The 23,319-nt window shown below is 37.2% G+C and overlaps 1 protein-coding gene across 15 annotated transcripts in view; it reads left to right on the top strand.

Annotated features, from left to right (window-relative positions):
* ABCC9 (ATP binding cassette subfamily C member 9) overlaps positions 1–23,319 on the top strand; it is a 123,483-nt gene that overhangs the window by 72,501 nt on the left and 27,663 nt on the right. For all 15 annotated transcript variants that reach the window (XM_014832427.3, XM_070493959.1, XM_070493961.1 and 12 more), the window contains 8 exons: positions 6,138–6,275; positions 6,423–6,548; positions 10,092–10,188; positions 12,811–13,040; positions 14,004–14,152; positions 14,363–14,432; positions 16,455–16,612; positions 19,987–20,079. In XM_014832427.3, the coding sequence (XP_014687913.1) occupies positions 6,138–6,275; positions 6,423–6,548; positions 10,092–10,188; positions 12,811–13,040; positions 14,004–14,152; positions 14,363–14,432; positions 16,455–16,612; positions 19,987–20,079 (1,061 nt within the window). The remainder of the gene's footprint in view (positions 1–6,137; positions 6,276–6,422; positions 6,549–10,091; positions 10,189–12,810; positions 13,041–14,003; positions 14,153–14,362; positions 14,433–16,454; positions 16,613–19,986; positions 20,080–23,319) is intronic.

The raw sequence follows: 23,319 nt of genomic DNA, 5'->3' as shown, positions 1-23,319 counted from the left end.
ACTCGGGTGGTCTGGTTCCAAAGCTTGTGTTCTTAACCACCATGCTCTTCCTTATTAAGAGATTCCTAAAAGTCGCTAAACTCTCACTGTGATGCTTTAAAGGGAATAGCACAGTATTAGTCCGCTACCTTTATTCATAAGAAAATAATAATAAGATAACACTTTTAAAACACTTTGCAGAGACACTTACATTATTTTATTTGATCTTTGCAGCAATCCTCTGTGCTCTCTGACAGGTATCTTTATTATCCCCATTTTACAAATGAAGTGATTGAGTTCGAAAAATTGCCCGGTGCCAGAGATCTACTCTCTTAGCTACATTCAAGTGTACAAACAGTAGTATTAGCTATAGTCATGGAGCTGTACATCACATCCTCGGGACATATTTATCTTACAACTGAAAATTTGTACCTTTTGACACCTTCACTCATTTTCCCCACCCCCCCACCCCCTACTTCTGGTGACCACCAATCTGTTCTCTGTATCTATGACTTCAGTTTTGTTGTGCTTTGTTTTGATTTGATTCCACATTTGGTGAGATCATACGGTGTTTGTCTTTCCCTGCCTTATTTCACTTAGCATAATGCCCTCAAGGTCTATCCATGTTGCTGCAAAGGGCAGGATTTCTTTCTTTTTATGGCTGAATAATATTCCATTGTGTGTGTGTGTGTATATATATATATATATATATATATACATATATATATGACATTTTCTTTATCCACTTATCTGCTGATAGACACTTAGGTAGCTTCCATACCTTAGCTATCGTACACAGTGCTGCAATAGACATGGGAGTACGGGTATCTCTTTGAGACAATGATTTTGTTTCTTTTGGATAAATGCCCAGAAGTCAGACGTGGAATTGTTGGATCATATGGTTGTTCTATTTTTAAATTTTTGTGGAAACGCCATACTATTTTCCATAGTGGCTGCACCAGATTACATTCCTATCAACAGTGCACAAGAGTTTTCTTTTCTCCACATTCTCGTGAAGACTGGTTATTTCTTGTAATTTTTGATAATAGCCATTCTCACCGGTGTGAGTTGATATTTCATGGTGGTTTTGATTTGTATTTCCTAGATGATTAGTGATATTCAGGACTTTTTCATGTACCTGTTGGCCATTTGTATGTCTTCTTTGGAAAAATGTCTATTCAAATCATCTGCCCATTTTTTAAATCAAATGTTTTTGCTATTGAGTTATATGAGTTATTTATTTTGGCTGTTAACTGCTTATCAGATAAATGATTTACAAATATTTTCCCCCATTCCGTAGGTTGCCTTTTCATTTTGTTGTTGAGTTCCTTTGCTGTGTAGAAGCTTTTTAGTTTGATGTAATCTCACTTGTTTATTTTTGCTTTTGTTGCCTTTGCTTTTGATATCAAATCCAAAAGATCATTTCCAAGACCAATGCTAAGGAGCTTATCCACTAAGTTTTCTTCTAGGATTTTTATGTTTTCAGGTTTTACATTCATGTCTTTAATCCATTTTGAGTTGACTTTTGTGTATGGTGTAAAATAGGAGTCCAGGCTTATCCTTTTGCATGTGGCTGTCCAGTTTTCCCAACACCACTTATTGAAGAGACTGTGCTTTCCACATTGCATATTCTTGGCTCGTTTGTTGTAAATTAGTCAACCATATGTGCATGGATTTATTTCTGGGCTCTCTATTCTGTTCTATTGATCTATATGTCTGTTTTTATGCCACTAAAATAGTGTTTTGATTGCAACAACTTTGTAATACAGTTTGAAATCAGGAAGTGTGATGCCTCCAGCGTTGTTCTTCTTTCTCAAGATTGCTTTGGCTATTTGGGTTCCTTTGTGGTTCCATTACAAATTTTATGATTGTTTTCTCTATTTCTGTGAAAAAAATGCCAGTGGATTTTCTTTCTTTCTTTGAGGAAGATTAGCCCTGAGCTAGCATCTGTGCCCATCTTTCCTATTTTGTATGTGGGATCCCTGCCACAGCACGACTGGATAAACTGTGCATAGGTCTGCACCCGGGATCTGAACCAGCAAACCCTAGCCTGCCAAAGCAGAACTCATGAACTTAACCACTATGCCACTGGGCCAGCCACTGCCATTGGAATTTTGATAAGCATTGCACTGAATCTGTAGATTGCTTTGGGTTATGGACATTTTAACTATATTAATTCTTCCAACCCATGAGCATGTAATATTTTTCCAATTATTTGTGTCTTTTTCAGTTTCTTTCACCAATATCTTATAGGTTTTAGTGTAAAGATCTTTCATGTCTTTGGTTAAATTTATTCCTAGGTATTTCATTCTTTTTGATGCAAATTTAAATGGGCTTGTTTTATTAATTTCTATTTCTGATTGTTATTGGTGTATAGAAATGCAACTAATTTTTGTATATTGATTTTGTATTCTAAACTTTACAGAATTTCTCAGTTCTAACCGTTTTTTTGGTATAGCTTTAGATTTTCTTTATATAATATCACGTCATCTGCAAACGAAGATAGTTTTAGTTCTTCCTTACTGATCTGCATGTCTTTTATTTCTTTTTCTTGCCTAATTGCTCTGGCTAGGACTTCTAGTATTATGTTGAATAAAAGTGGTGAGAATGGGCATCCTTGTCTTGCTCCTGATCTTACAGGGAAAGCTTTTAACTTTTCACCATTGAGTATGTTAGCTGTGGGCTTGTCATATATGACCTTTATTGTGTTGAGGTACATTCTCTTTATACCTACTTTATTGAAAGCTTTTATCATGAATTGATGTTGAATTTTGTCATATGCTTTTTCTGCATCAATTGAGATGATCGTATGATTTTTATCCTTCATTTTGTTAATGTGGTATATCACATGGATTGATTTGTGGATGTTGAACCTTGCATCCCCAGAATAAATCCCACTTGATCATGGTGTAAGATCCTTTTAATGTATTGTTGAATTCGGCTTGCTAATATTTTGTTGAGGATTTTTGCATCCATGTTCATCAGGGATATTGGCCTGTAGTTTTTTTTCTCATAGTAATTTCTCTGGTTTTGGTATCAGGGTAATGCTGGCCTTACAAAATGAGTTTGCAAGTGTTCCATTCTCTTCTATTTTTTGGAAGAGTTTGAGAAGGATGGGTATTAATTCTTCTTGAAATGTTTGGTAGAATTCACCAGTGAAGCCATCTGGTCCTGAACTTTTGTTTGTTGGGAGGTTTTTGATTACCGATTCAATCTCCTTACTAGTAATCAATCTGTTTGGATTTTCTGTTTCTTCATGATTCAGTCTTGGTGGGTTGTTTGTTTCTAGGAATTTGTTCATTTCTTCTAGGTTGTCTGGTTTGTTGGTGTATGATTGTTTGTAGTAGTCTCATGACCTTTTGTATTTGTGTGGAATCATTGTAATGTCTTCTCTTTCATTTATAATTTTATTTATTTGAATCCTCTCTTTTTTTCCCTTGGTGAGTCTAACTAAAGGTTTGTCTGTTTTGTTTATCTTTGGAAAAAACCAACTCCTAGTTTCGTCTTGTCTTTTTAGTCTGTATTTCATTTACTTCCACTCTGATCTTTGTTATTTCCTTCCTTCTACTAATTTTGAGCTTAGTTTTTTCTTCTTTTTCTAATTCTTTGAGGTATAAATTTGAATTGTTTATTTGAGATCTTTCTTTTTTCTTAATGTAGACATTTATTGCTAGAAACTTCTCTAAGAACTTTTGCTGCATCCCATAGTTTTGATACATTGTGTTTCATTTACATTTGTCTCAAGATATTTTTTGATTTCTCTTTTGATTTCTTCTTTGACCCATTGGTTGTTCCATAGCATATTGTCTGATCTCTACATATTTGTGAATTTTCCAATTTTCTTCTTGTGATTGATTTCTAGTTTCATATCATTGTGGTCAGAAAAGATGCCTGATATGATTTCAGTCATCTTAAATTTATTAAGACTTGTATTGTGGTCTAACATATGATCCCTCCTAGAAAATGTTCCATGTGAACTTGAGAAGAATGTGTCCTGCTGCAGTTGGATGAAATGTTATGTACATGTCTGTTAGGTTCATGTGGTCTACCATGAATATTAAGTCCAATGTTACCTTATTACTGATTTTCTGTCTGGATGATCTACCTATTGTTGAAAGTGGAGCATTGAAGATCCCTATGGATTATTCTTTTTGCTATCTATTTCTCCCTTTAGATCTGTTAACACTTGCTTTATATATTTAGACACTCTGATGTTGAATGCATATATATTTATAATTCTATGTCTTCCTGGTGGATTGACCCTTTATCATTATGTATTGATCTTCTTTGTCTCTTGTTACAGTTTTTGACTTAAAGTCTATTTTGTCTGATATAAGTATAGCTATCTCTGAATTTTTCAGTTCAGTTCTTGTATTCTTCAGCTCTATTTCTTTTTGGTACTTCATAATGTTTTCTATCTATTTGTTGAAATTCTCACTTTGTTCATGTATTGCTCTCCTGAACTTGGTGAGCATCTTTAAGACAGTTATTTTGAGCTATTGGGTAAATCACCTATCTCCATTTCATTAAGATTGACTTCTGGAGATTTACCTTGTTCTTTTGTTTAGAACACATTCCTTTGTTTCTTCATTTTCCTTGATTCTCTGTGTTGATTTTTGCACCTTAGATAAAACAGCCACCTCTCCCAGTTTTGATAGACCTGTGTAGGAGATGAACCTTATCAATCAGACTGGCCTGAGCTCCTGGTTGCCTCTCCAACCTTTGTGATTGTCCAGGTTGCTGTCTTTGTTCTTAGTGGCTCCCAGTAGTTGAATGTGTGCCAAGACCCATCAGTGTTCCAAAGAGAAGGATCACGGTCATCACTTAGATGCAGGCTGATTATAAGCTGGACCCTTAGGCAGTAGCTGGGAAACCCCTAGTTGAACCCCTTCCAGCAAGAAACTGGGAGATGGCCATTTTTGACTGCTCCCTCTGTGCAGAGCCCAAGTTCATAGCCATGCAGATTGCTCTTGCGCCTGTTTAAAAACTACTTCTTTGTTTTCTATGGTACTGGGGGGCTTATAAATGCAAGCTCCATTGGCTGTCAGAGCCAGGTGATTTGGGGGCCTGTCCTTTGGGTGGCAGCTGTAAAAATTGGGGCACTAGATGGGTGGATAAACTCCTTTCAGAGAGGTAATGCTCACTTGGTTTTATTGTTGGAGCAAGCTGGAGAGAGAAGGTGGAGGAAGTGCCCACCAGCTTTTTGGGCTCTGAAGAGGATGAAGATCAGCACCCAGATGTGTGCTAATTAGAAGCTGGACTCTCAGGCAGCAACTTGTAAAGTATACGTCAAATTCCTTCAGGAAGAGACTGGGAGATGGGCATTTTTTGCCTGCTACCTGTGCACTGAGGCCTGGGGCAACAGCAGTGGTAAAGTCTGCTGACAACTGCTTCTTTGTTTGCTGTAGTCTTAGGGACTCAGTGAACAAAAGCCCTGTTGACTTTCAGAGCTAGGTGATTTGGGAGCCAGTCCCTTGGTTGGCAGCCTTAAAAGTTGGGGTGCTAGACATTGGGTCCAAACCCTTTGCCCCTCAGGGAGATGCTGAGAGTTGGGGGTTCCTTCTTGATTGTGTGGTCCTGTGCTGGGGACGCGGTTTATGGTGAGAGTGCGTTTCAGCCTTTCCTACCTATTTTGATGTGGATGTTTTCTCTGTCCCCCAAAGTGTAGGAGTCACTCAACCAGTTTCTGGATTTCTTTCAGAGGGACTTGCTTGTTGTGTAGCTGTACGTTCAATGCTGATAGGCGGGAAATTCAGAGCCTCTTATGTTGCCATCTTGGTCTGGAGTCTAAGCCTATTTTTAGTATCTAAAATTCAACTACTACAATTATCATTTCATTCTTTGTTTTGGTTTATTGTTATGGGTTGTTGAGTAATGTCAGTTTTTGAACTTGAAGATTCTATACATAAGAATTCAAACCACTTCGAATATTGTTATTTACTTTCTAAATTATTTTTAAGGTGAAAAAGAAAATAAAAGTTTCATTTTAATTTAATATCTCTTTTCAACAATTTAAAGTTATTCAGGGTCTGTTTATCATAAATTGGATTTGAGGGATAATTTGCCCTTAGTTATTAGTATATCTACTTTCTAGAGGAATTGAGTTACAATAAAGAGTCTAGAAAATTTTTATCACCTCTCCATTTTGCTGGTTGCAGGATGATCCGTTCTCTGCCCTGGACATTCACTTGAGTGATCACTTGATGCAGGAAGGGATTTTAAAATTTCTCCAAGATGACAAAAGGACACTCGTTCTAGTGACCCACAAATTACAGTATCTAACACATGCTGACTGGGTAAGCATTTAAAAGAACTTTTATTAATTTTTATATTACAGTCATATGCAAAATAGGGACGTTAATAAATGCTTTCTGAGATAAAGGTATTTCATTTGTCCAATTAAGGCTTTTTGTCACAGTTCTGCGAATATGTCCTTTCCTTAGATCATAGCCATGAAAGATGGAACTGTCCTAAGAGAAGGGACTTTGAAGGACATTCAAACAAAAGACGTTGAGCTTTATGAACACTGGAAAACACTTATGAATCGGCAAGATCAAGAATTAGAAAAGGTAATTGCTCATAGTTCAGAAGAGTTCATGGTCCAGGTCAAAAGAGTCAGAAACATACTGTGTAATTACTAAAAATGCTTTTAAAGAAATATTACCATTTAATGTGTGATAATGGTCCTCATCTGAAATCCAAAATAATTCTATATTTATATTGTTAATGAATAGGCTACTTTGAAATTATCAAATTCTAATGATATCTTTTGGATGAAGTGTTGTGGGGTCTTTAGAGGATTTTTATTTGAATTTGAGCCATATTGCAATTATATATGTGTTTAAAACTTAAACTACTTGCATGGTGTTTCCTCATTGTATCTTATTTTTCCTTATGTATATCTTATTTTTCTTATCTGTAATATGAGAGTATTTTCACTCACCACCTACAAATGGAGGGTCATGGGCAAAACAAAATCCAAGATAGTTTAGAAAGAAGGAAGAGCTGTGAGCTGTGGATAAAGTTGTAAAGCATGTCTGGGATAGGGTTGGGGGTGAAGGAAGGTGGATCAGAAGGAAATAACAAAATTTTATATTTGTATAGTTGTTAAAGTCCACAAAGTCTTTTTTACACTATCTCATTTAATTCCTACAAAATCCCGGAAATAAGCAAAGAAAATACAAGAAATAAGCAAAGAAAATATGATCTCACTTCTACAGATGAGAAAACTGAGGATCAGAGATCCTAAGGAACTTGCATAACTTGCCTAAAGTTCTGCAGCATGTAGAATAAGAAGTCCTACTAGCTGGACATGGATATCTATGTATCAATAGACAGAAGAAAAGAAGTCAGACAAACCCTGGGATTCCTTTGGCTTCTGTGGATTTGCCAAAGATCTCAAAAGCACCACATAAAAGATAAATGTAACAATCTTTAAGTAGAATACGACGAATCACAGAACTATTGAAATGCGGATATTTGTCAAAAATATTACAAAGTGCAACCAGCAAGTGCCCACTTAGGAATTATACTGCGAGAAGCTTGATTAAGAACTTACTGGGGATGGCTCCAAATGACATTTTTTCAGTGATCTAGATGCCAGGGACAAAAGAACCTGACGTAAGCTTAAGGAGTGGGACCATTTATGGTTTACTTTGGAAAGAAGATCTGGAAGAAAAAAAAAAGAGAGAGCTGTTGGCTTGATCTTTTAGTAATACTGACTGTTAATCAAGCCAGGAAGAAAGTCCATTAAGTTGTATTTAGAAATGAAGTGATCACTTGAGATAGCATGGCTCTGTAATTAAAGACACATTACAGGGTTGTAAATCAGCTGAGGGAGATATGGAGCAAGTTAGGGTGTGGACAGGGAGAATCCAGTTGTGAGGTGGAATGGTGGCCATTAGAAGCCGAGTGAACCATGCACCTGTCCAGAATCCTTACCTTGGATGGAGGGAGGTTACTGAATTCATCTGAAGCCAGAGACAGTCACACCGTGGGGCATGACCACTGGAACACTTTGGGGACGTTTTTGTAGGAACAGCTTCTTGTTTAATTTGTTATATGTCAGGCTCAGGTGTTTTCCTGGAGCACTGGTTCTCAACCAGGGCTAATTTTCCCTTCTAGGGGACATTTGGCAACATCTAGAGACATTTTTGGTTGTCACAACCGGAGGGCAGAGGTGCTAGTGGCATCTCTGAGTAGAAGACAGGGATGCTGCTAAACATCCTACAATGCACAGGACAGCCCTCAAAATAAAGAATTTTCTGGCCCAAAATGTCAATAGTGCCAAGGTTGGAAAAGGCTGACCTAGAACCAGAAGAGATCACGCAAGCAGAGAAGGAAGGTGAAACTAGAGTACCCACAAAACATCCTGTGGCAGGGCTTTAGACAGAACTGTTGGTTTAAAGGTTAAGGGGTAAACAGGAAAGAATATGTTAAAAGGAAAGAAATGAAAGCTACAAGAAGGAGAAGGATTTTAATTTTTTAACTGATTTAAATATTATTAAAAATCCTAACTTGGATTGCATCAAGCATTATCTTCATAATGTTATTAAGCATAATAAGCTAGCATCATTTGGCATTTCCTCCCCAGCTTTCACCTTGACTCAACCCATAGCAGGCGTTCAGTAAATATTTATTGGGTAAATGAAACTAAATTTGTATTTACTTAATCCAAATATCAACACAACTTAAAATATTTAACCTTTCAGCTTAATCTGAGCATTTACTCGTAAAAAAATATGACTTTAAAGATTTTTTTTAAAAAAATCGTTTGCTCACAGAACGTGGAGGGTTGAACAAGAACCAAATCCTTCCATTTGTCAATGTGCAGGTTCATTTCATTCCATTACACTATACACAGAGGCTAGGAATCCTCTTTAGTTCTATGTTTTATCAAATCTCATGTACAAGTATTGGTCTTCATAACCATAGGCAAAATTAAGAGTTAATGTGAAATTGTCTCTGAAAAAGTACTATTCAAGAGACTCTTTCACTTTACTCTTTTTTTAAACAAGAATCTGGAAACAATAGAGACTTCTAGAATAGCAAGTCTAAATCACACGTGTTGTATGAGGCCAAAAGAAAAAAAACAAAAGAACAAGATCACTACCTAGAGACTAATCACCAAAGGTTTATTGGTTTATTGATGTTAGAGTCAAACAATGATTTTAAATTTTTTCTGTATCAGCATATACAGGAAGCCCCCCATTTTCCATAGCTTCCAGAAGTTTGTGGGTCAGTTGTTTGGAACTCAGAATTCATTTCCCTGCAGAAACAGGCATATGGTTAGTTTCCCAGACTGTCCTGCAGAAGCTGATTTAACTCACAATGTAACTGCACTGATACTGCTACTCCAACTCTGAGGCCAAGGGGGCAGGGGTGTTGGAAGAAGAGGAGGGCCAAAAACAAACTGCTTCTCCTTTTCTTGAGCACAGGACAAGTCTGGAGCAACGGTTAAAAATTCGCAAAGTTTGTTTTTGGCACCTTTCTCTTCTCTTTCTGCGTATTTCCCATACTAGGGCTTTCTCCTAAATTGCTAGGCACCTAAGTACTCACCTTTCCCAGTGGCTTCAAAGTTACCTACCTTCCTTCCATTCCTCTCAAAGTCCATTTCTTTCGTGCAGCTCCCTTAGCGAGATGCTAAAGAAACTCATTCTGATTTAATAACTCATAAGAGTAGTGGATGACTGGCAGCACTTCAACCAGCCTAAAACTACGTGCATTTTTAAAGTAAGGTACTTATTAACGTAAATAAATCTTTAGTTAGGGAAATGACAGGGGGTATCTGAAAGTGACATAAAAATAAAACAAGGAGCAGTGATGAGACTAGAGGAGGTGTCCCCCCACCCCTGGGGTCATCTCCATCACATTGTTACTACTTTTCCTGGCTTCTTACTGCCCTACACCTTTGAGCTCTGAAGCACTGCCTACAAACCTCAGCCATCGCCTCCAAACTGCTCCTATGACAGGAGCTGTGGATCTCTAGGATGAGCAGAACGCTGAGACTGGTAAAGGTACCGAACGCTTGGTACATGGGGGTCGCTGATAGGTAAGTCAAAACCTACCTGTGGCCACGAGCTCCTTGAATGATAGCACAATGTTTACTGCAGGATATGGAAGCCGACCAAACAACTTTAGAGAGGAAAACTCTCCGAAGAGCCATGTATTCAAGGGAGGCTAAAGCCCAACTGGAGGATGAAGATGAAGGTAGATCTTTTTCTTATATCTGAAACACTCAAGCAGGGAATAGGGTTTGAGGGTCCTACCTTGGCAATTGATGTGGGAGTGTGCCAGCGAGGAATGACAAGCCACTTTGCAGGGGGGAGAAAGCCAAATCAAATACATAAGCATTTGATTTCATTTTCAGTATTGGAAAATAAAAAGAAGAGGAGTGAAAGAAAGGTATATGTAATCAGTCAACAGGCATCTGGAGGGGTTTCCCATAGTTTGTTTTAGTATATTTGTGCTGTGTGTGAGAGCGAGCTGGAAGGATGGGTGCTAGTTTGTAAACAGATCTACACCTTTGTTCAGATCAATTGGAAAGGTCTAGTAAAATGACCAAATCAAGTTACTAATAAAATGTCAATCTTTCAAAAATAAACAGTAAATAGGGGCTGGCCTGGTGGCGCAGTGGTTAAATTCGCACATTCCACTTTGGTGGCCCAGGGTTCCCCGGTTCGGATCCTGGGTGTGGACATGGCACTGCTTGGCAAGCCATGTTGTGGTAGGCATCCCACATATAAAGTAGAGGAAGATGGGAATGGATGTTAGCTCAGGGCCAGATTTCCTCAGCAAAAAGAGGAAGATTGGTGGCAGATGTTAGTTCACAGTTGATCTTCCTCAAAAAACAAAAATTAAAAAATAAACAATAAATGGGGAATAGAAAATACTGTTTTGAAATATTTATACTTGAATCATTCTGTGAGTCCTCATGGGGTTTTCATGACAATATAGCAGTGAAAGTCAAGAGAATTAGAAAGCCATTTGTTTCGGTTTTTGGTATCTAGTAAGTTATAGTGGGGAAAAATGATTTACTGGGAATTTGAGGAATGAGATGAAATAATTACATTGCCTTAGCATTTGTTGCCAAGAAGTTTGTAAGATAAATCACACTGAAGTCTGTAGAGTAAATGCATTCTCCTTCATTTCTCCTATACACTTTTTGCTTAAGATTACATTTCTACAAGCCACTTAATAGAAACAGAGAAAATTATAGTTTCAAGCCATAGGACACCAAAATGTACTACCTTTACATTTCAGATGATAACTATTCAGTGTTTCAACAAATACTCTTTGAGTAAATGAATGAATGAATGACTGGATCATGCACTTCAATTTCTTACATTTAAAAATGTTTTTAAAAAGTCTTTGGTCCTATAAACAGACCTCAGCTTCTAGAATTCAAAATTCATTGTTTCTAATGCACTCTAAAACTGGATTCGTGCCAGTTACTCTCTCCCGTGTTCCAGTGGTGAGTATACCACTTGAGATGCTGACTCTGCCCTGGGCTTGCTGTGTTAATCCATTTTCTCAGGTGCAAGATAAGACAATAATACTTTCCTTATAAAGTAAAATGAGGTAGTGTATATGAAAGAGCCCAGTACAGTACGTATTATCTACCAGGTTGCTGCTCCTGGCCCTATCATTACGTCTGTTCAAGCCACCAGGAAGGGAAGAAGAAAAGTCATTGCACATATTATAGCTACTACTTACCATTGGCCACTTCATCCCATGGACAGATTAGCTACTGGGAAAGTGAAGAAATGTTGTTTTTAGCTTGACAGCCATAGATAAGTTGAAATTTCAACTAATATCAAACAGAGAATGGACACTGGGAAAACAGCTAGCAGTCTACAAACGTCCACCTCTTTGTTCATGGCAGATTTCAAATCTTGTCCTTCTCACATGTTGAACCCATCCTTACCAAAGGAGAGATTATCTGAGACTTGTTCATTTACTGCATTCAGCTCAAATCATAGGATCCTTGGCGATGCTTAGACTTCCCATTATATCCATATTTAGATCTGTGTGGTCTGATGACCTATAAACCAAAGACATGTTTTCTACCCTTCCTCCCCACAACCTACTCAATATACAGCAGTGGAGTACATACAGGATAACTGCCGTGGAAACCGCCTTTGCAAAAGGAAAGGATGGGAAATGCACAACGGCCACTGCACCATAGAAATGATCGAATTTCGCTGGTCAGGAAATGCCAAAATTCCCTGTCCTTGTAATGGAGTTCTTAGGATAGCCATCTTGGAGTTTCCAGATGGTTTATAACATCTGAGAGGAAATCCCTGCCCATTGTCCTTTGTCCTCTGGCTTCTCCCTCTGGAAGGCTTTTCCTTGCTCATGTTCCTCCATGACCACATCTAAAATGGGCCCTAGCAAGCATGGATTACGCCCTCTTGGGCTATGCACAAATTTCAGAGCCTATTTCCTCCTGGTGCAGTTTTACAAATCCAGAAATTTAGAGTTCAAAAAATGATAAATGTTTGCAGGCCAGACATGGTTTTATTGGCGGCATAATTCCTTCCATAACTTGGTAAACTTCTAGTCTATACTTTCAGTCAATTTTGATGTGTAATAAATCAGCAAATTATCTCATCTAGACACAGATTTTGTTTATTTTTTCACTCATTCATTCATTAATTCACTTTTCACTTCGTTTTTATGGTTTTTCTCTGCTAAAAGCATTTAAAATTTCTAAGACTAATACTTGTATTTCTATAAATTCGAAGGAGATTTTTATATGCTTTTTTGTGAGATAATACAAATTCTTTCACCTGTTGCCTGTGTGAGGCATAAATAAGTTTTTGTGTGCAGAGGAAGAGGAGGAAGAAGATGAGGATGATAACATGTCCACTGTAATGAGGCTCAGGACTAAAATGCCGTGGAGAACCTGCTGGCGGTACCTCACTTCTGGAGGATTCTTCTTGCTCTTCCTGATGATTTTCTCTAAGCTTTTGAAGCATTCAGTCATTGTAGCTATAGACTATTGGCTGGCCACATGGACCTCGGAGTACAGTATAAACAATACCGGAAAAGCTGATCAGGTACATGGCTTCTGTTTTTAAATCATCAAGGAAATGTTGAGATTCACAGTGATACCCTTTTATCTAGTTAGATGCTAAATATAGGACTTTTGTAGTATTAGTTAGAATAGGGCCTGAAATAGAATAAACTGTGAAAATGGAATCTATTATTGTCACTTTTATTCTTTAAAGCTTATCATAAGAAATAGCTAAAGATAGTGTTTCGATTTGGATGCAAGGGAGTTGTATACACATGATATGTGTGTGTGTGTGTGTGTGTGTGTGTGTGTGTGTATAACATTCACATGGGACTTTTGTTGTTGTTCTCATGGTTTTTTATTTTAGCTGCTTATTCCAGTGTATTAGCCAGTCATTCTTATTAGGGATAAGAAGAAGAAGCTCGGGCCTGGCTCCGTGGCCGAGTAGGTAAATTCATGCACTCTGCTGCAACGGCCCAGGGTTCGGATCCTGGGCGCGGACATGGCACCGCTCGTCAGGCCACGTTGAGGCGGCGTCCCACATCCCACAACTAGAAGGACCTTCAACTAAGATATACAACTATGTATGGGGGTGTTGAGGAGATAAAGCAGAAAAAAAAAAAAAAAGGAAGATTGGCAACAGTTGTTAGCTCAGGTGCCAATCTTAAAAAAAAAAAAAAGAAGAATGAGCTCTACAATGTAGAAAGCCAAGCATATTTCAAACCTGAAAACAAACTCTAACGCTTCATCTGCCTCAGGCAAACCTTGAAAGAGAGCGAAGGAAGCAAGCAAGGACTTGGCTGTAGGATTATGGTGGGTGGGGATCCTGCCCTGAGTCTCCAAGAACTACACTCCTTCAGCTGTCTAAATTGATGGAATGATGATCAATGATGCAATGCAATGAAGATAATGAAGTTGCAGTACTGTCTGACTTGGATATTTGGTGTTCTAGGAAGAAAAAACTCAGTTGCTAATTTTGTATGTATTTTTTGTTGGTTGCTTTTAGACCTACTACGTGGCTGGATTTAGCATACTTTGTGGAGCAGGTATTTTCCTCTGCCTGGTTACATCTCTCACTGTAGAATGGATGGGTCTCACAGCTGCCAAAAATCTTCATCACAATCTCCTAAATAAGATAATTCTTGGACCGATAAGGTAAAAAAGTAGTTATTTCTTACTCCCGTACACAAATCATAAAAACATGCATTTTAAAATTTAAGTGAAATATGGAATTTTAAAGATTTTAATCAATTCTTGAGCAATTGAGTAGAGACTTCATTTTCATGACTCCAGGATGTCCATTAGCAGTGCTCACATTCCAAATAGTCTAGCATTATCATACATTCCAATCTGTTCATTGCCTAGATTCTTCGATACCACACCCCTGGGACTGATTCTCAATCGCTTTTCAGCTGATACAAATATCATTGATCAGGTGAGTGCCTTGAGTTGCTTCCAAGTTCAAAAACAAATTTCTCAGTGTAAGCTAAATAGCATTTTAAAATAAACTGTGATTCCTGTTAATAATAGAAAATTTCTAAAACTTAAATGAAAGCCTATTTGTATTCATGTCAATATTATGTGCATAAATTATTTCTAGGATAAAATCTTCATGGAAAATTTTAATTCAAAATAATTTATGCACATAGAAGAGGCTACTTAGAGAATCAGCATGAAGTAAAGAGAAATAGCAAAGAATAACATTTAAATTTTTTTTATTACAAAAAGGAATGATTTTGGTCAATGTTGTATCTCCATTCATGATAAAGTTCTTAAAAGTTTAGTGTTGATGCAGAGTGTCTCCCAGAAGTAAAGGATGAAATGCCAAGCCATCTTAGATGTCCTTTACTTTCACAGGATTGGCTCCTGACTGAGAGAAGCTTTAGATGGTGTGGTATTTTAGGGACTATTCCAAGGATGCCCAGTTTAGTCTTAGATCCTTAGGCCTCTAGAGTTTGTTCTGAAATGAAAGACCTCCAACTCTGAAACTGGATCACTCCAAGCACAGACCCCTCAAAAGGATCAAGAAAAGAATCCATCAAATGCAGCCCTTGCCTTTTCTGATTTTCCAGAGTGGCTTAGGAACACCTAAATTATTCTCACTTTAGAAAAAGAAGGCTTGCTGCATACAGCTGACTAAAAGTATGCCGAAAAATTTTGATGTTTTCGCGGCATTGGTGTCAGGTCATACTGCACCTAAAACACCTCATAAAGAATGTGTATTAGAAAAGAAGAGGCAAAACAGTCCTTATTGGGAAGATGATACGATTGCTACCTAGAGAGTCCAAAACAATTCGTTCAGCAGAGTATCTGCATAAGACATATAAGTCAGTAACTTTCTCTACATCAATTAAAAAATTAAGTGAAAAATAAGTTCCATTCATAAGAACAACAAGAACTATGAAAATATAAATAAACTCAGTATGAAGAAAAGAGATCCAATGATCCTGGAAATCATAAGAATCCTGTATATATAGAGAGAATTTCCCTATCAGATACCAAAAAAATACTATAAAATTAAAACATTCTGGTGATCACAGAAAACAAGCAGATCAAAAGAACAAAATGGAGAATTCAAAACCGCCAGCATATATAAAGATTTAGCCGGATAAATATGGTGCCTTGAATGAGTAAGAAAAGGATTATCTTTTTAATAAAGGATGTGGAGAAATTAACTATCTATAAAATATAAAGCAAATACATATAGAATAAAGATGGCCATATAAAAACACAAAACTATAAAATAAAATGCAGAAGAGTAGTTATAGAATTTGAGGTGGGAAAGGTCTAAGACACAAAACTGAGAAACAATAAGGGAAAAGGCCAACAGAAATGACTGTATAAAATTTCAAACTTCTATTGAGCTAAAAGCATCAAAGTCAAATTTAAAATATAATAAGATTAACTGGGAGAAAAACTGACAACATATGTAAAGAAAGAGGATAAACATCCATAATATACATATGAAAATCAATAAGGAAGATAAACCAACCAGAAACACACAAAGGATATGAGTAAGTAATTGCAGAAAATTAATTTAAATATCTTACCATAGAGGAATAGCTAAATATGTTTTTTAATACTATGCAGCCATTAAAAAGAAGTAGATTTGTATATAGTGACGTGAGAAGATTTGCCATCTATCCTGTTCAGTAAAATAAACACGTCGACAAATAAGATTTATAGTATAGTGCCACTTATATAAAAGCCCCAAGATAAATAGGTAGATAACTGCCAAATGATAAGTAGATAGGTAGACAGATGGATAAATATACTAAACTATGGGAAGTGAGTGAAGTTCAAAGAGTGGAGAATTGCTTACAGTGAAAATGTTTATATACTACTTATGTAACTAACTGTATAACTTGGTGTAAATATAAAAGGAATATTTTGTTGCATTGTATCCAATGCTTTATTTGAGCTAAAACATTTTCCTTTCAAATTACCTTCCTAACAGCACATCCCTCCAACTTTGGAATCTCTAACTCGCTCAACACTGCTCTGCCTGTCTGCCATTGGCATGATTTCCTATGCTACCCCTGTGTTCCTGGTTGCTCTTGTGCCTCTTGGGGTCGCCTTTTATTTTATCCAGAAATACTTCCGAGTGGCCTCTAAGTAAGTAAAACAGTGTTCTCTTCATCTTCAAAAGCCTATATATGTGATTTACTGTGATCCACACTTACTGTAGTGTTTTTCAAGATAAGCTATGGAATTTGGAGATGCAACCTATGTTTAACAGGATGAAACATATCCTGATACTATGTTTCATTTGCAGATCTATTATAATTTTTTCTGTAATCGGTTGTCTAAGGCTGATATAGCCCCAGACGTATATTAACATGTGGACTGATCTACTGAGTTTTGAGTTTACAGACTATGCCAAATTTTTCATTCCATGATCCTTTTTCTGAACATGACATTGACATAAAACTTACGAAATCAAGCATAGTCCCAAAGGAAAAGTGATTTAATATCATTAGATTTCACAAGTGGGAAAAAATAGTAAAATATTTTCAAACGTGTAAAATACATTCTGTAAAAGAATTAGTAGAAGTCAAAATGGTTAAAGAGGTACATTAGAGTCATGACTATAAAAGTAGATAATATTGTCTATATGTCTGATATCAGTGCTATGATTTTAACAGATTGGAAATTTTCAGATTGGATCATTTAACATGCACTTGAATATCCAGCCAAATAAATAAAAGAAAGCCATGAATTTTAAATTCTTCTGTTAATATAATATGTGTCATTTGCTGAGATGTTGAGGAGTTAAATAGAATGTAGTACCACTTGTTTTGAACTTTCCAGTTTAACTTTGAAGCCCTGCTATAAATAGTATCATAGCATAATTACTTTATTTCAACAAACACTTGTTAAGCATTTACTATGTTGCAAATAATTTTGTGAGCCATGTGGCATATGATGAGATCAACATGACAAGAACCTGTTCTCAAGAAACTTAGTCTCTTGGGAAGATAAAAGATATATAAAGTAACCCTTATATGTGGATTAAGTGCCGGAATAGGAAGGCAGATATTGAGTTTATTCAGTAAACTGAAAATATTTAATAGGACTTGAGTGCAGGGAAGATGAAAAATTGGCGAAGCTAACAAGGAAAGGCAAGATTATAGTTGGGAACCTCTGAATATATCATGTAACATTTCTTAATTTAAAAAATATAATGGTTTCTCCCTCAGGGCTATGAATTAGGGTCCTTCAAATATTAGAGATCTATATGAAATCTAGAGTATTTTTTCTCCCCAGCCTCATTCCCTTTCTTGTAGCAAATTCAGAGCAAAAGGGAGAGGCTAGCCATCAAATTCACTCTTTCATGTCTCCTGATATCATTGCTGATGCTACTTGCTGAGGGGCGGAAAAGTTCAGTTACTTCTTTTCTCCTGGTTGTTTTCAAATCTATCCTTACCTTCTCACCACTAAGATCAAACCATTGTGTCTTACTTCAATCACATACTCGCTTGGGCCTATTTTTGCCTCTTAGCAATACAGATTGAGGGCCAAGGCTGGGCAAGTATTCCTAGTCCATTATAAATTCGAATGGTGAATTTTGTTCATTCTAAGAGAGAACAATCTGTTAGCATTGATAATGAGTAACCAAAATATGGAGGAGATGATCATTTTTAAAGAATTAACATTGATAATGGATTATAAACAGTTCTTATTTGAAATTCTCTGAAAGTTATCAAATATGACCATATGATACTGAATCTCACAGACGAAAAGACCCTTCTAGATGCTGAGACTCTGCAGGACTCACCCATGTTGAAAAACTCAGGCAACTTAACAAACTATTTTGTAAACACCAGAGGGAGTTAAAGTGGGGGACTAGCAACAGGAAATACCATGACATTTTGAGTATGGAAAATCAAAGATCTCATGTGTGGTTAGCTCTGTAAGTTAAGCGTTTCCTACTTACAAAAATACAAGATCCAGCTGTACCCTCACCTTGGTGGTTTCATAAAATACAGTCCTGTAAACAAAGGTTCCTCCTTCCTAATTTTTTTCCTTTCACTACGGACCTCAATGTAGTGACCACCTGTCGCTTGTGTCAGATTTACAAATAGCCACTTAGGTTTAAAATAGCAGACTTCGCATTCCTTCATATTCACTCTCTTCCTCCCCTTTTCCTTTTCTTCCCCTCATCTGCAGTGGCTAAAGTGAGCAAATCCATTTTAGTAACTCAAAAAAGACTTTGCATTTGTTTGTGGAACCACATAGGCAGCCACGAACGGACTGAGTTCATTGTTGAAGATGATGTAACAGTCTAATCAATTCTGTTGACTCTGGCAGGTGAATGTCAATGCTACTACTCTAGTGCCCTGGACCACAAAGACCTAGAGAAGGGCAGAAGACAAGACTGAAAAGAAAAAAAAGGAATGTTTTGAAACACAATATAACTCTTAGCCTATCTTCTAGAAATGTTAGCTTATGGTTTAAAGAAAAGTTGTCATGAGTGTGCATCTTTAGGAAAACATCAGATTCAGGCGATTACATTCACTGCATTTATTGAACAGCCTATATATATATCTCCTTGGAGGACCTCTGAATAGAAGTTCCATGAAGGCAGGGATTCAATCTCATTGTGGCCAAAGGCAAACTCATTGTCTTTCTCTTTAAATCTCTTTATTCAGTGTAAAAGGCACTGTCATTTTCCAAGTTGGCTAAGCAACAACCAAGTCATATTTGACTCCTATCTTATTCACCGTGCAACAACTAATTGACTGTAGCACTTTAGAAGGCTACTTCCAGGAGACCATCTCACAATCCTTCCCCAATTTTAACTCTCGTTAGCATCACAGTCATTCAGAACTTAAAAACAATCTCTTATATAGACTACCGTAACTCACTCATTCTCTTTCATCCTTTACACTGTCTCCCAGGTTATGTTGCTCGTGCACAGCTCTGATCATTTTATTTCTAGTCTTCAGTGATTTTTTCCAGTCCACCCAGATTCTCTGCAGTCTAGTCCCACCCATCCTTTATACCGCCTTTTCCCGCTACAACATCTCCAAAGAATTCTGGGCACTAGGCAGATTGAATTTGCCAGCTTCTTTAGTCTTCTGTGTGTGCTCTTCTTGTCCCCTTACCTGGAATGCACTTCTTGTCTGTTTGGTTGAAGCCCTCTTCATGTTTAAGATTTGCCCTAAATTCCACCTGCTCAAAGAAAATAGTACCATCTCCTACATATGAATTAATTACTCGTTCCTCTGTGTTCCCATGCAGTTTACTTCAGCTGTTAACAAAGCTGATATTTTTTGTACAACATATTATATTCAGCATGGACCCATATTCATTAGGTACCCATCTTTCTCTTCCTCTTTAGATTGTAAGCTGTTGAAGTTTTTGTTAATTGGATGCTAAAGGAAACTGGTTGCAATGACAAGTAATAACCTTAATTTAGAACGAACACAGAGATCTTTGAGTCTGAATGCATGTCAAGTTTACTTTTGCACTTCTTTCTGTCCTAGGGACCTCCAGGAACTTGACGATACCACCCAGCTCCCTCTGCTTTGCCACTTCTCAGAAACAGCTGAAGGGCTCACCACCATTCGGGCATTTAGGTGAGTAAACATGTTTTCATTTTGTTGATTAAGCAATTAAATCATCAACAAATATTTACTTACAAATCACTGATAATTGCTATCATTTTTTGGATGGCCACTGTGTGTGTGGCAGTGTTCTAAACTAGAAGTAAGAAAAATGTGGCAATAAATGATCAGAGTTAGAGTTTAATCATCTGAAATTTTAACAAGAATAAAGAAAGACTGAAGCACCATGTTGGAAAAATACTAGCTCTGTGATTTACACAAGGCTCTTAAATTCCCTAGCCTCAGTTTCCTCATCTGTGAAATGGGGAAATCAGTTTTGTTTCTTAGGGTCCTTGGACTAATTGATATGATGCATGTTAAGCATTAGCCACAGTGATTAGCAAATAAGCACTCAATAAATAAGTTAAAATAAATGTGTGAATAATAATAAAAGAAATATTATTATACCGAAATTATTTTAGGATTTAATCAGTTTTCTTCAATGTTGGTAAACAGGGTAATAACCTAAGCTTTTGATTAGGAGTGTTTACCTAACACTTAAAAAATTACCTGCCCTTGTTTTCCCTGATCACGTAAACTCAGAAAAGAAGGTGGCATCATTGAATATTTCATTTAATCTAGAAAATTGACATCTTAAATCATTATATCTTTCTGCAACCATAAATGCAAATATGTATTGATTTCAATCAGAGATTGAATATATTATATATGTAAAATTGAGTCAAAAAGTGGAATATAAAGATACAATCATCCGTAACTTGTATGACAGAATTTCTACATAAATCTACATAGGTTTCATAAGGAAACATTCATACTTTCTGTAGTGGTGTGTTTTCCCATCAGAATGTGCAATGCTTTTTATTGCAGATGGCAAAACTATTTATTGACATTGAATGTGCATTTAAGGCAAAATTTATATTCTAATAGTAGTCATCAATGACCAGTTGTACTCATTGAGTGCACCGTATTAAAGATTACATTTTTATTCAAGCAAGTCCTTTGAAATTAATTTCTTTGAGTATTGATCATATGCTAGGTACTACTCTTGCTGTGGATATATAAAGACTACAAAGCTATAGCCTTTCATTTCCACCCCAGATGAATATCTCAAAGAAAACAGGTAGGATAATATGGGAGGTGGGGGGCAAGCAATGACTGTCAAAAGCTTGCGTTATTACTCTGTTTTACCAACATTGATTCAGGCAAGCTGGTAGATGGAACAGTAGGAAGTTGATGGGTTGAACATAAAACAGCCTCTATTTTCTCCCTGAAGAACAAGCTGAGGTCATTTTCTAAGAGTGATGAGGACTAGAATCAGGTAAAACATCTTGAAGGAAATGAGGACAGTTTAGAATGAAAGAGAAGCTTGACCAAGAATCCAGCTTTAGATTTTTCATTTACCTTCTTCCCTAGACACACGAACAGAATTTAGCATGACTATCCCTAGTTTTACATCAGGAAAATTCTAGGTTGCTGTAAGAAGAACAAGATATTACGTGTTAACCTTCAAGGCTTGAATTCTGATTGGAAGAAACAAAGGACAAACCAACTTTTATATAAAAGCATCTGCATCATCGTCACCCAGATTTAGCTCTTCCAGGGTTCATTTTCAACATAAATATTAAATATCACAAATATCAGCATTGTTAAACCAAAGGAAGTTTGAAAATGTGGGGAGGATCCCGCTACCACAAATAAAATTCTAGAATCTTTACATTTGGTGCTTGTGGTCAGGAATCAAACATTTTTTTCCATCCATTTCTTCCCTTTTTTCAGGCTACCCAGAGTCCCCAGAGTCTTCAGCTCTTCTGGAAAGTTACTATTTACTGATTAGGCTGCCTTTCCTCCCCTGCGCTCAGGGTTCGTGGTGTACTCACATGGAGCAGCGAACTCCCTCAAGTAGTTTACCATGAAAGTATCACAGTTAAATTAGACTGAGATTTCTGTGACCTTTCCTATTTTTTTTTTTTTTTTGTCTGACAGAATAAAGGTCTAAGAATGTTCAGAAGATGAGCTGGATGTGGATGAAAAGATACAGACTGAGTGTGTCAAAGTTTCCATTAGGAAAACAGAAAGTTTCTTGCCAAATAGAAACACACAGAAAGAATGTTCGCTGCATTTCCACCCCTCCCCTCTCACTGCTGCTTCAGACTCTTGCCAACTCCATTTACAAACTCTTTAAGAGTGTGTCTGAAACAATATCCCAAAACAAAAGAAAGAGTAGGAAGAGTCCCAGACAAAGCACTTTGTCAAAATGAAGTGTTTGATGTTCATCTCAAATGTAATCCACTGGCTTCGGGCCAGCTGGCCCCACCTCCCATCTCTCCATCACCTTCTAGGGAGAGGACCCTGTCTGGAGCCCCTGAACATGTTGAGTTTTCTTGTTTCTGTGCCTTTGCTCATGTTTGTTCTCATTACATCCAGTGCTTTGTCCTCTCTTGTTCACCTGAAAAATTCAGCTCATCCCTTAAAATCTCACACAGACCATCCTTCCAGTCCTCTGTGAATCTTTGCTTAATCCTTCTCTCCCCACCCTCCACGCTATTCCCTACCATCTTGATCCTGTGGTCAGTGGAGATCATCCCCTTTCTTTACGTTCATGTAGCATTTTGTGCATAATGCCATTATAACTAGCTTCTGTGTTGTGCCATCCTTGCCTGTTAATGCCATATTTACCTCCTTCACTAAACAGTGGGCTTCTCAAGAGCAGAAGTCCTGTCTTGTTCATATATATTCTAATGTCTCACTTAGAGGTGGTGCTTGCTAAATGTTTCTGAAGGAGTAGATGAAAAGCTACTTAACATTGCAAGTACAGAATGAATGGCCCTTACATGGATATATGTCTTTACAGTTCGTATCCACTATCTTAGTAAATCCTATGACCCTGTAAACCATCCTACCTTTTAATCATTCACTCTAGTTATCTCTAAAAGGATCATCACGAGGGGAGTCACGCTCCTCGGACTGCTTAGTCCTGCCCCAGTGTGTTGCTGTTCAGTGCAGGTCCTCTTGTGCATGGCATTTGGGTCAAGGCTACATAACTCAAAGTGAAGTAATTATTTGGCTCTGATTGTAGAATCCTTTGATTATTGTAGATCAGATGTTGCTGTCTGATTCAATTATCTGATTTATGTGGTTTGGCATATTGGAATGATCAGATCGATTGGCCAGATATCAAGTATCTGCTTTATATTGGCCTGTATGGATGGCTCCAGGGGCCAAGGGAACACCCCACCCAAGACTTCTTCATTC

The sequence above is a fragment of the Equus asinus genome, chromosome 22, assembly GCF_041296235.1.
Source record: "Equus asinus isolate D_3611 breed Donkey chromosome 22, EquAss-T2T_v2, whole genome shotgun sequence".
NCBI lineage: Eukaryota > Metazoa > Chordata > Mammalia > Perissodactyla > Equidae > Equus > Equus asinus.
Note: the sequence above shows the minus strand (reverse complement) of the source record. Positions and strands in the feature narration are given on the sequence as shown.